Source organism: Megalobrama amblycephala, linkage group LG24 (genome assembly GCF_018812025.1).
Source record: "Megalobrama amblycephala isolate DHTTF-2021 linkage group LG24, ASM1881202v1, whole genome shotgun sequence".
Classification (NCBI taxonomy): Eukaryota; Metazoa; Chordata; class Actinopteri; order Cypriniformes; family Xenocyprididae; genus Megalobrama; species Megalobrama amblycephala.
In genome coordinates this window covers 12024892-12037566 of record NC_063067.1, presented here as the reverse complement: position 1 = coordinate 12037566, position 12675 = coordinate 12024892, and the positions used below count along the sequence as shown (strand labels likewise).

At 37.9% G+C, this 12675-nt stretch overlaps 1 protein-coding gene across 4 annotated transcripts in view; it reads right to left on the bottom strand.

Annotated features, from left to right (window-relative positions):
* Positions 1–12675, bottom strand: part of rapgef3 (Rap guanine nucleotide exchange factor (GEF) 3) — a 49486-nt gene that overhangs the window by 26340 nt on the left and 10471 nt on the right. For 3 of the 4 annotated variants that reach the window (XR_007182919.1, XM_048177801.1, XM_048177800.1), the window contains exon 3: positions 4419–4463. Coding sequence is in view for 3 of the 4 variants with exons in the window: in XM_048177801.1 (XP_048033758.1) it covers positions 4419–4463 (45 nt within the window). In the remaining variant the exon portion in view is untranslated. Of the gene's footprint in view, positions 1–4418; positions 4464–9351; positions 9683–12675 lie in introns of those variants that run through there. The other variant, XM_048177802.1, reaches the window with a different exon arrangement.

Below are 12675 nucleotides of genomic sequence, written 5' to 3'. Positions count from 1 at the left end.
AGCTAGTAAAAGCTGTGCATGTAAACCTCACTCCCCTTAAACCTCAAGAGTTGCATTGGTGACTGACGCTAGAGTCTGTGGTTTTTAGTGTCCTTGTTAGTGCGCCCGCATCCCATGCCAGAGACCCCAGTTCGAATCCCGCTCGGAGCGGGTCGAGTAGGATCTGATAAATTTGGTGCCGTGACCCGGATGGGAGTGAGGTTTAGGAGGGTAAGTGTAACGGAGGCCAGTTAGTAAGAGCTGTGCGTGTAAACCTCACTCCCCTAGCCTCAAGAGGCATGCTGGCAACTGATGCTAGAGGTTGCATCTTTAACGCCCTTGTTAGCGCGCCCGCCTCCCATGCCGTAGTTCAGTAGTCAGGGCACTGATCAGGGAGTTAGCCATTTTAAGGGCTGATGTCTTAATCACGAAATCCTTCCAGTGCACTGAAACTTTCGCTCCCTAAAAAAAAGTCCCACAACGCACCATCAAAACCAGGGCACATCAAAATTAGGTGAGCCAACTCACTACACATAATGGCACGTGAACGATATTTTTTAAAATACAAACCATTATTTAATTATATTTCAGTATAAACATACATCGCTAGACAGGTAATGAACATAATTTAGCTAACATTTATCATTTATTTACGGGTGAAATGTTGCACGTATTTGTAACAAGCGAAGTATTTATCATAATGTACTTTTAAGGTGCCATCAAACTTTTTTTTACAAGGTGTAATATAAGTCTAAGGTGTCCCCTGAATGTGTCTGTGAAGTTTCAGCTCAAAATACCCCATAGATTTTTTTTAATTAATTTTTTTAACTGCCTATTTTGGGGCATAATTAGAAATGCGCAGATTCAGGTTGCTGCCCCTTTAAATCTCTCGCTCCCCACCCACGGAGCTCGCGCTTGCCTGAAACAGTGCATAAACAAAGTTTACACAGCTAATATAACCCTCAAAATGGATCTTTACAAAGTGTTCGTCATGCATGCTGCATGCATGCGTCGGATTATGTGAGTATTGTATTTATTTGGCTGTTTACATTTGATTCTGAATGAATTTGAGGCTTTGCTCCATGGCTAACGGCTAATGCTACACTGTTGGAGAGATTTATAAAGAATGAAGTTGTGTTGATGAATTATACAGACTGCAAGTGTTTAAAAATGAAAATTCACTTGTCTCCGTGAATACAGTAAGAAACGATGGTAACTTTAACCACATTTAACAGTACATTAGCAACATGCTAACGAAACATTTAGAAAGACAGTTTACAAATATCACTAAAAATATCATGTTATCATACATCATGTCAGTTATTACTGCTCCATCTGCCATTTTTCGCTATTGTTCTTGCTTGCTTACCTAGTCTGTTGATTCAACTCTGCACAGATCCAGACGTTCTGCCCTTGTCTAATGCCTTTCATAATGTTGGAAACGTGGGCTGGCATATGCAAATATTGGGGGCGTACACCCCGACTGTTACGTAACAGTCGGTGTTATGTTGAGATTCGCCTGTTCTTCGAAGGTCTTTTAAACAAATGAGATTTATATAAGAAGGAGGAAACAATGGAGTTTGAGACTCACTGTATGTCATTTCCATGTAATGAACTCTTGTTATTTAACTATGCCAAGATAAATTCAATTTTTAATTCTAGGGCACCTTTAAATAACATTAAAAAATAATGTCAGAAAGATAACAGCTCTGCTGTTGTTCATAAATACCAACAGTGATGTTGTACAATGAGGACGTTGTCATGTCGCCGGTGTCTCAATGTGTAGTGAGCCAGGGTCATTACTGTCCTTACTAGTGCCCGAATTTGTGTACACGGTATACTGATTTGTGACCTCAGAGCTGATTGTGATGCACCAATTGTTATCTGGTTGCTAAGGTGTTCTGGGTTGCTTGCAGGTCCAAGTCAAAAGAAACCCACCCTCTTACTTTCTAGTCTTCAGGTTCTTCTCATTTAATGTTAATCTACAATAAACCCTTATTTAGAAAACCCCACTTAATGCCCTAAGTATGGATGATAATAATAGTGATGCTTGCCTTAAAAAGCCCCACTAATACCAGAAAACATAAGAGGGCTCAGATGAATACAGCTTTCCTTGTTCTCTTTCTGCTCAGAGAAGCACACTCCAGGAATCACTTGTGCCCACAAAAAAACACTCCAGGAGCTGAAAGCATTCCACAGATGAAACGTTCTTCCAGAGCCCTGATAAACCACATTCAAATCCTTGGCAATATTGCCTTTTCTTCCATCAGACACAACCAATACCCAAATATGCAAGCCCAGATGTCTGCTTAAAATCATCTGCTGAAAACGAATGGCATTTCAGCTGTATTTTCTCAGGTTTATCGCTTGTCCCCCTTTTGTGTTCAATGCAGAATCACATAAGAGAAGAACAGAAAGGTGTGTGTGCAAAGGAAATAGGTGTTTATGGTAATTACGTGTACGCTTTCAAGTCACAAAACAGACTCATTTGAGGTTTAAATGAGTTAGACAGCTGCTCATAATAAAAACAATAGCTTTCCAGATGTACCTCCAAATAAGTTCTACTTATCATTGACAATGCTTTAAGGAATGGTAGATAAGGCTGAATGAACTAAGGTGGGGTTTGGGTGTAGCGTGCATAATGGGTTTAGCCTATAGACTTTACATGGAATTTGTGTTTGAGAGAAATGTCTCAAAATGTGCTCAGATTTGTTAAGATATCCAAGTCTGCAAACAAAAGTCAAAGAATTTAATTTGAACTCAAACATTTCTCATTATATTCTTCAAATGATAAAATTATCTGAGCTGCTATCCACATTCACTGTCAACAACTGTGTCTTTTGGTTCTATATATCTCCTATGAAAAAACAAGACTTAGTTGATACTTATATGAAGTTGATACAGAGCTACTGACCTAGTTTATCAAGATTTTGAAGATCTACTGTATTCAAGATAGGCAGAGCCAGTACAACAACATATTTACAGTGGCTTTTTCCCTCAGGGGGTCACATGATGATACCGAAGGGACATGTATCATATGAGCAGAGAGAGGTGACACTGCAGTGCTAGAACCGTCTTGGGTAATGAAATAGCTGCGAAGGAGCAGTGAAATATGTATGTAATCATACTACTTTACTTTCAAATTGAGTTAGAAAACATGAACCGCTATTATAATTGCACAAAATATTGCAAATTAATGATCAAAACAGGCATTCCATTTACAGTCCACTTGAAATGACACTCAAGTGAATTGCAAAATGGTGTGACAGACATGTGTTTTGATCATTTTGATAGGAGTAATTATGGTGGTTTGTCAAAAACCACAACAAAATGCATTTCAAATGAATCTGTTTTGCACATTCTGAAGGAATCCTGTGACATCTGGGTAAGGAGGGAAGCTAAACTTGCTCCACAAGAAGTGTAATATATTTTGCATGTTGTGTCTTGAGCCATATTTAGAATTTCATCGGCCCTTTTATGTCCTTAACAATATTGTACAGAGCACCACCCTCTACAATCTCTGTGAGCATGATATTATAAACACACAGAGGTCAGAGTTGTGAAGATAAAAGCATGCTTTCTGTTAATGAGATATGTAATGCCACACATTCCTATGAACATACTAGTGGATAGTGGAGCTTATTTAAAGGGATAGATCGCCTAAAAATTTAAATTCCGTTATCATTTAGCCTAACGTCGTTCAAAACCTCTTTCTTCTGTGTAAGTCTAAAAGTATTTTAAGAGTGATCCATATGACTAATGCAACTTAAATGTTGGTCTAATCCTCATAAAGCTATCATTTGGCTTCAAAAGACTTGGATTATAGTGAATTAGTTATATGGGCTGCTTTTACGATACTTTTATGGTGTCTACTTTTTGAAGTTTCATTCTCCATTCATTGTAAATGCATGAAAAAGTTTAAAATGTATCCTTTTGTATTCCACAGAAGAAAGTTAAATGGTTTGGAATGACATGAGGATGACTAAGAGTACGTTTAAACGACAACAATGTGCTAAAATCGGAAAAAGTTTTTCCATTGCGTTTTTTTTGCGTACAGACGACAGTGTTGTGAAAACAATCCCTGTTCACATGGATCTGCGAAAACGCTGTATTACGCATACCAGTCCAGTAGTTGGCGATGTCACTTTGTAAAAAAAAACTATGCACCTATAGACTGAACATGTAATACAGATGCAGGATGTCACCGTTTTCACAAATTCACCTTTTTGTAGTTTACACGAAGACAATAACGGTATCATTTTCGAAACCCGTTTTCAAAAGTCTGCATTTTCAGGTCCAAAAACAGATAAAAAGTTTTCTGTTTTTAGTTGAAAACGGTGTCATGTAAACAAAATGATGACAGAAATTTCATTTTTGCGTGAGCTGTCCCTTTAAGGCTTGTCAACAAAATCCAGGCAATTGTTCAAAGACCTTCATACCTGTTTGATGGTGTCTTGTGTATCGACGGCTTCTGGCAGAGGTGTCTGTGAGGAGAAAAATGAGTGTAATGATAAGAATTGACACAACAGCAGACTATTTTGCACATCAGGCAAGCACCAGTCACGACATGTAAAAATCTAGTTTCAAAGTATTAAAGAGATTATTCAATCAATCTGTCACTGGCAAAATGCCATTCTGTCCATGTACAGCACCAAAAGTATTAAAACACAATACAACAAAGGCACAGGGCTAAAGAATGTCAGAAGACATGCCATACTAATTCCACCATGTGTGGCATTTGACATTAGCACTGCACATGATCTTTGCCACCTGCCTCCCTCTCAGCAAGACTAATTAACAGCGATAATGTAATTATAATTCACACAGGAATTCAAGAGGAATTTTTGGCTCTATAAGCTTGTGTGGTGGAGGAGGAACAGAGGTTTAGCCTTTGTCTTTATAATAAAATTTGCTTGACTGATTAACAAATGTGCTAAGATGCAAAACATTAGACAGTGGGGTAGATATGGGCATTATTTAATAATGGTCATATCTATTATATATGATACAATGTGGCTATACAAGACTAATAATGACCATTTTTGCGAGAACTATTCCTTTAATGCCCATTATGTCATTGAACATAAAAGTCACTGAAATGACACTATAAAAAGAGGAAGCATTCGAGTGATTTCAAGCAGCTGAACTGGACCAAATACTTGAGAATGAACAGGTTGTAATCATGCATATCTGATGGGATTCCTGCTCAAGAGGCACTCAGGGTTTTGGTTCTCTGTCCAGCCATTAACTAACAACAATCGCCAGCAGCTCTGATCTCTGTCCGCAATTAAGAGACGAGAAAAGCTTCTCTCTCCTCGACATGATGAAAATCAGAGCATCGATGAAACTGAAGAGAGAATAATGGATGAACTGCGTTTAAATATTTATTGGTAAGCTGTTAACCACTAGTGATTTAGATGCCCAAATGCATTTATTTATTGATTCTGAAATGGTCTGACCTATAGGGTGACCTCTGTATAAGATTTTAATGCATCATATCATATTTCATTGTACAGGTGGATAACCATGTCATTCACAATGCCATAAACACCTCATGCTCTTTCCATGTAAGTTTATTAAATATTTTGGCCAAACTATTTGATTTTGCTATCAGCTATCAACCAGAGTGTAGTATTCTCAGCTCTGTTTAAAATGTTTAAATCCATTCTGCATACTGTCCCCCCAAAATTAGTGTAGAAATGCAAAAAAAAAAAAAAAAGTCTGCTGATAACTCAATATTGCATATGTTTAGTATTGTATGGAAAAATTTTGTATGCAATTTAATTCTGTTTAATACCCAAAACCTTGACACATTTTACTTTAAAAAGAAGTGTCAAGTGGTTCCACGCAACTATATTGAGTAATTTGTACAAACAACAATTTAGTTGTATGAACAAAAGAAATTCAAGTAAAGCTGACAAAATTTCTTTGAGTAAATACAAATCATTTAAATAACACTGTTACATAATATTTATATGTGCAGTTTAGTTAATAATGTTGTTTATTACGCAAGGTAAACACATTTATTGACTTAATTTACCTTATTAAATGAACTATTTTCTCTACAAAATGCATTCAAAAAATAACTCACTGAACTCACATTCCATCCTAAACATGGGTATATGAGTGCGCACAGCCTAAAGGCGACACTCTTCTGCATAATGGTAACCACAAAATTCAAAAACATTACAGAAACTACTCTAAATGTCCAACATAACTGAACATTAAACACTAACATAAACTAACAATATCTTTCCCTTTACTGAAAAACACATAAAATAACACTCCCTAAATTTACTCTCCTAATGCAATCCCTTGCAAAGCATGCTGGGAACTATGGATCCACTGCCCAGTTAGTTATGTCAACATTCATTTGTGCATTTCACTCAGCAATGTTAAGTTGACTGAACAAACACTTACTAAGTAAAGCTAACAACACTCATTTTTAGTAGAAACAACACAGTTAAATTACGTTCATGTAGTTACATGAGTTTTTTAAGTAATGTGAACAAGGGTGGTTTGAGCGAAACTAACAACAGTGAAAGTTCATTTTTTTGAGTGTTGGAAAGAACCAAATCATACCCATTTATGACCAATGCAATTACATTAAAAAATGAATCATTCAAACTGACCCATTTTTAGCCTGGTTTAAGGGAGAATTTATGATACCACTGTTGTCAGATTTTATCTGCGATTTGAAATGCGAGCTTGCGAGATGCATTCAAACAGACGCGAGGTGTACTTTCATGACTGGAAAACGGCTACGGGGTTGTTACCATGATGACGAGGTGAACTGACTTGATCCACTAAGGACTTGAGCTACCAGTTGAGATGCTGCTAGCATAGTTCGGACAAAGAGAAAATCTCCACAGTCTTGAACTGCCCAAATTCCACCTGATTCCCTTCTGCCCATATGGCAGAGAGTTCATAACTCAGGTTTATGAGGCATTGTCAGCCTCTGTTCCCATGGCAGGTGTTACTCAGCATCAGCTGACTAATTCTGTGAAGCATTAAGAAGCATATCCTGCTATTTATGGGCTTGTCCTGATAATGCATCTTTATAGGTTTTGTGAAAACTAATCTTTTGTTTTTCTCCTGCTTGAACAGCCCCTTGCAAATGGCTCATGGTTATTATGATAAGGTTTTCGCCTTTCTTGCTCCTTTCAGCATAGTTCTATCATAATTTAGTCACTCTGATGTCATTCAAAACTAATATAGCATTCCGTTAAATGAGACAAGTACGGGTTTGGAACAACATGCAGGTGAATAAATGATGAATTTTTACTATTCCTATAAGCACTACACTACACTACACCACCCAGGGAGTTAATGCAGCAGACGCCCACAGAAAACGCATCAGCTTTGAGTCAACAGTGCCAAAATGTATCTATCATTTCTTAAAAAGATTTTATACGGATAAGCTGATTTGTTTTGAAAACAGGTTTTTTTCTCAGCTTGGTTTCCTTTTATCTGCAGCAATGGACAGTAAAAATGGTTGGATGATTCTCAGGTGGTCAGGTTCACTGCATCCTCATGCTTGATTTACCTTTGTATAAGGTTGGCCAGCGTGGAGATCTCTCCACCCTGTGGCTCTGTTGACTGAGTAAACTATGTAGAGTGAAACTGCAGCCGACGGGATCACATGCTCCAGTACAAAAGGGAAATTACACAGGGATATTGACTCTAAGTCTAATGAAGGTGCTGGGAAGTATCTGAGATCACCTGATCGTGAAATGCTATTGACAGGTGCCTTAATTTCTTGACTTTGAGTCTACGAATTACCAATAATTCCAGATAGATGTTATCATTGCTGTGAAACATACATTTAATTAGATTTACATTACTCAAAGTCTTATAAGATTTAGTTCTAAATCTAAAATCTAAATTGGCCTTAAAAACAAATACGTTAAATACGATTTGCCATTTATCTTAGAAACTCTTATGTGAATCCCACTTGTGGTGGACACAAATATATTATAGTATGATTAATGCTCTAAGATGTTTCAGGCTGAGGTTTGGTGGTTTTTTATTGAACTTTGTGACAAAATATACACAATTTCAGGTGGGGAAAAAAAACATTCCAATCCTGATGGAGTGCAGACTGTGGCACATTGACATAAATATCTCTTTAAACAAGCCTCTTTATCTCTTTCTCAGGGGGTCCTTGAGCAACGTGAGGTATTCATCCTGAGTCACGACCCTTATTGCTGGAATGTAGGAGAGGGATATGTGGGTCTCGACATATAAAAGACAACTGACAATCATCAATGCAGGAACAGTTTCCTAATTGGAGCATCTGTTGAACATGTATTTGAAGACACTGGATAAGTGTGAAAGTGTGCATCCAATTTAACTAATGTTTAATGTGATATGGAGATGGGAAATCACCAGTGAGGTTTACACAGCGTTTCCTCATCTCATGTTTGAGTATTTTCTTTTTGATATTGACATAAAAGTCAAGTGATCAAAACCAGAAATGAATGTAATCTAAAAGAGATCAGTTTCTTTTTGAATTTAGATCCTTCATTTTGGGAACAAATGCTCATTATAGGAGATTTACTCTGTAGTTCACTAAAGTTCACTAAGGTCTACAGTGGTGTGGGTCTTCCTGTGCACATTCTTTTCCAAACTGTAAGGGAACAAACCTTAAGACGGACAATGAACAATACGCTATAAATAACTCATCCTTGATTAACCCTTTAACAACATGTAAACATAAAAACATATACAACAACAATGCAAAGCTCTGCTCTCCCCGGCTGTTTGGAGTCATGTTCAGTGTCTGTCTTAGCCTCCGGATTTACATCATTTGGCATTGGTTTCAATGCCATCATCACTTCACATACATCCTGACTCACAAACAAACTTTATTAGCTATACAGAGTCAATATTATGCTCTGAGAAAATTGCACATTCACATATTCAAAAATGGAAATATTGTTTGGGTTATTTCAAGAAATGGGTGCCTTTTGTGAATATATGTGTGGATGAAAAACAGACACCAACATTTACTAATGTATTATAGACATTTTTTAATTCTCCCTTAAACCATTTTTAAAGTAAACAAAAATGTTTCTCTTTCTCCATGAAAATGACTTCTGGCATTTTAAAGAAAATTTGAAAGGTTTTAAAGCAACATGTTAACAGGCAATGTACTTTATTAACATTTAAAATATTTGCTAGAATGTTTCAAATCTTTAAAAAAAAAAAAAACACCTTTCCAAACAAGCACCTATTTCGTGGAATATCCAGATAATATAAGTTTTCATAACCTCTCTCTCTCTCTCTCTCTCTCTCTCTCTCTCTCTCTCTCTCTTGAATACCAATTCTACATGTTTTATTATTATTATTATTTATTATATGTCCACTTACCCAGCTGATTCCCCGGATCTGAGGTGTTTTTTCATTGGAACAGCGATCGGGAAAGACTTGATAGTAATAACTCCGAAAGAGATGCATGTTTCAGTCAAGTCCGATGTGTCAAAAATTATTTTACTTATGGATCATCGGTTGCAGCAACACATGGCGAAAACTACATCTCCATTAAGGATTTGGGATTTGACAATCCCTGCTTAAAGACAACCCGACCTGCACGCTGCATTCCTACATGCGTGTGATCTCCAGACTCCAAATGCCATTAAAACCTGCTGCTGTTCGCTGTCAGACGTGCCTGCGCGTTCTCGACAATCCAGCAGAGGCGCCACCCCGCGCTCCCGCCCCTGTTAGGGGGCGCGCCTCTTACTACACTACTGACCAGCATCCGCATTGATTGTCCGCAGGTGTTTGTTTACATCAAAATTGATCTAACGAATGTTTCTGTAGTATATATAGCCTTTTGTTTTCGCTTGTTATTTATTCTTTGTGTGAAGTAATCATGGTAAAACTTCCTAATGACATTCAGTTCGTGGGAAATGTGGGCACACTTAGTTTACCTAGTTAAAATCTGAGTAATGGGGTACTAAACAACTACAAGTAGCTTATTTATGGTGTTGATTTTAAAGAGCCTTCTTTATTGTGTTGTTTACCCCTTGCAAAGTCCTGTGGTGGATGTAGGCTACTTTGATTGGGGACACCAGTGGCCCGCTGCATAAACTTAGGGGATGTTTACATGCAGGGCCACATTAAGACTACAAGGGGCCCCTGGGCTTTACCTCTTGAGGGGGCCCTTCATCCACCAGAACTATTACCTACATTCACTCAATCTTCTTAATCACAAAGTGAAAGTTATCAGCCTTTTATTTTGCATGAATAAATGCCATTACCAAAACATCCGAACCTATAGGCAGTAGGCATGGGCAATATATCGCATGCGATTCTCACGCGCATTTCGTCAGTAAAGCCGGTTCCCTGATTACCGCTAAATCGCCATCACCTGCTTTCAAATGGAGCGCCATTTAACAGACAGAGCCGTAGTTCACTGATAAGCCACGCAATATCACGTTCATATCGCAGATGAATCGCCTTCGATAATGAACGCGATATTTGCGTGGCTTATCAGTGAACTACGGCTCTGTCTGTTAAATGGCGCTCCATTTGAAAGCAGGTGATGGCGATTTAGCGGTAATCAGGGAACCGGCTTTACTGACGAAATGCGCGTGAGAATCGCATGCGATATATTGCCCATCCCTAATAGGCAGTGTTGGGCAGTAACGCGTTACTAGTAGTTACTTTTGACAGTAACTAATACTGTAACGCATTACTTTTTAAATAAATTAACTACGTTACCGTTACCATATGGTGCGTTGTACGTTACTTTTTTAAATTAATTAATTTTGGCTGAAGTGTAGCCTACAGCCTAACCTGTTTACAGCAGCGACGCATTGTAGGATTGGTGGATGCCAACCACTGTAAACACGAAGACGCACTGTGGCCGTGTTTCCGTTTATTCAAGTATGTGCGGCAGTCATGGCGAGTCAAGGCGAGAGCGAGACGAGTTTCTCAAAGTGGAAATATGCTCATTATTTCACTTTAGTTGAGCATAAAGACAAAAGCCTTTTAGTTAAATGTAAGCTGTGTCTTTCTGGTTCGAAGGTCCTATCTACTGCGATAAACATAAATACTGGAGAGAATAAACTAATAATGAGCGCTTCTGCAATATAGGCTATGCACTCAAGCGCATGCATAACGCTTGCCATAAAGAACCGGCAAAAGTAATGATTATGAATGTGACAAAAAACAGCAAGGAGACATTTTAATTGTTTATTAATAAAGTAATGTTTTCTGAATCAGTGTCGGCTGCAAAGATGAAGTTGACATTGCAGACTCTCATCATCTCCGCATATAGCCTACTGGACGCGCCTAGAGAGAGAATGCACATTTCATTCGGATTACATAATCAGAGTAGACTCTTTTCGTCTTTAATTATTTCGTTTTAAAGTAGATATTTCAAGCTTTCTATAGATATATTTCTCATGTCTGCGAGGCAAGCAGCTTAGTTTCTGTTCATTTAGCCTATAAGTCGCGCTCCAGTTCACGCGCCAGTGATCGCGCCCGCGCATCCATGATTATATTGCCTGCTATAGCCTATTTGCTTCTTATTTATTAAATCCATGCAATTGGTTGATGAAACATTGATTAAAATTAAGATTAGAAAACGAAAAGAAAACGAAATTCACTTTAAAGAGAGGCATTCTACAAAACAAAACTTAAAGGTCCCGTTCTTCGTGATCCCATGTTTCAAACTTTAGTTAGTGTGTAATGTTGTTGTTAGAGTATAAATAAAATCTGTAAAATTTTAAAGCTCAAAGTTCAATGCCAAGCGAGATATTTTATTTAACAGAAGTCGCCTACATCGAACGGCCAGTTTGGACTACATCCCTCTACTTCCTTCTTTAATGACGTCACTAAAACAGTTTTTTGACTAACCTCCATCCACAGGAATACACAAGAGTTGCGTTTGTAGAGTGTGTTTGTCGCCATGTCGTCGAAACGCTGTTATTTTCATCCCGCAGTCCAATCACCGGGTCTGATTCCGGCTCAAATTGATAGGGTAAAATTAAAGACATCTTTACAATAACACTGAGCGCGTGCATCTCCACGTTATGGTAAGAGGCGTGACCTTTCCGGGCACGGTGCGCTCAGAGCTGTCGAATCACAACACAGGAACCGCTGGCACAATCAGACCTCGTTACGTATTTCTGAAGGAGGGACTTCATAGAACAAGGAAGTCATCAGCCCGTTTTTATGACAGTGGAAACAGCGGTATACAGATAAGTAAATTATGTGAAAAATAGTGTGTTTTTTGACACGCGAAACATGAACACATGTTATATTGCACACTATAAACACAATCAAAGCTTCAAAAAACCATGAAAAACGGGACCTTTAATGAAGTGGTCAAAATCATGTCTGACCCACTCCATGCGCATCTTATGATGCATCTTACTCATGGTGTTCAGTTTTCATAATCAAGTAAATGAATTTAAAACAACATAGGACTATTTAAACATATATATGAAACTACATTTTCTTTAATGACAGTATACAGAGAAATTTCATAAGCAAGAGTGGATCATGAGTCACGAGTCGGATCAAGAATTATTTATTCTTAGACTTATATTTAAAGGTCCCGTTTTTCGTGGTTTTTTGAAGCTTTGATTGTGTTTATAGTGTGCAATATAACATGTGTTCATGTTTCGCGTGTCAAAAAACACAGTATTTTTCACATAATTTACTTATCTGTATACCGCTGTTTCC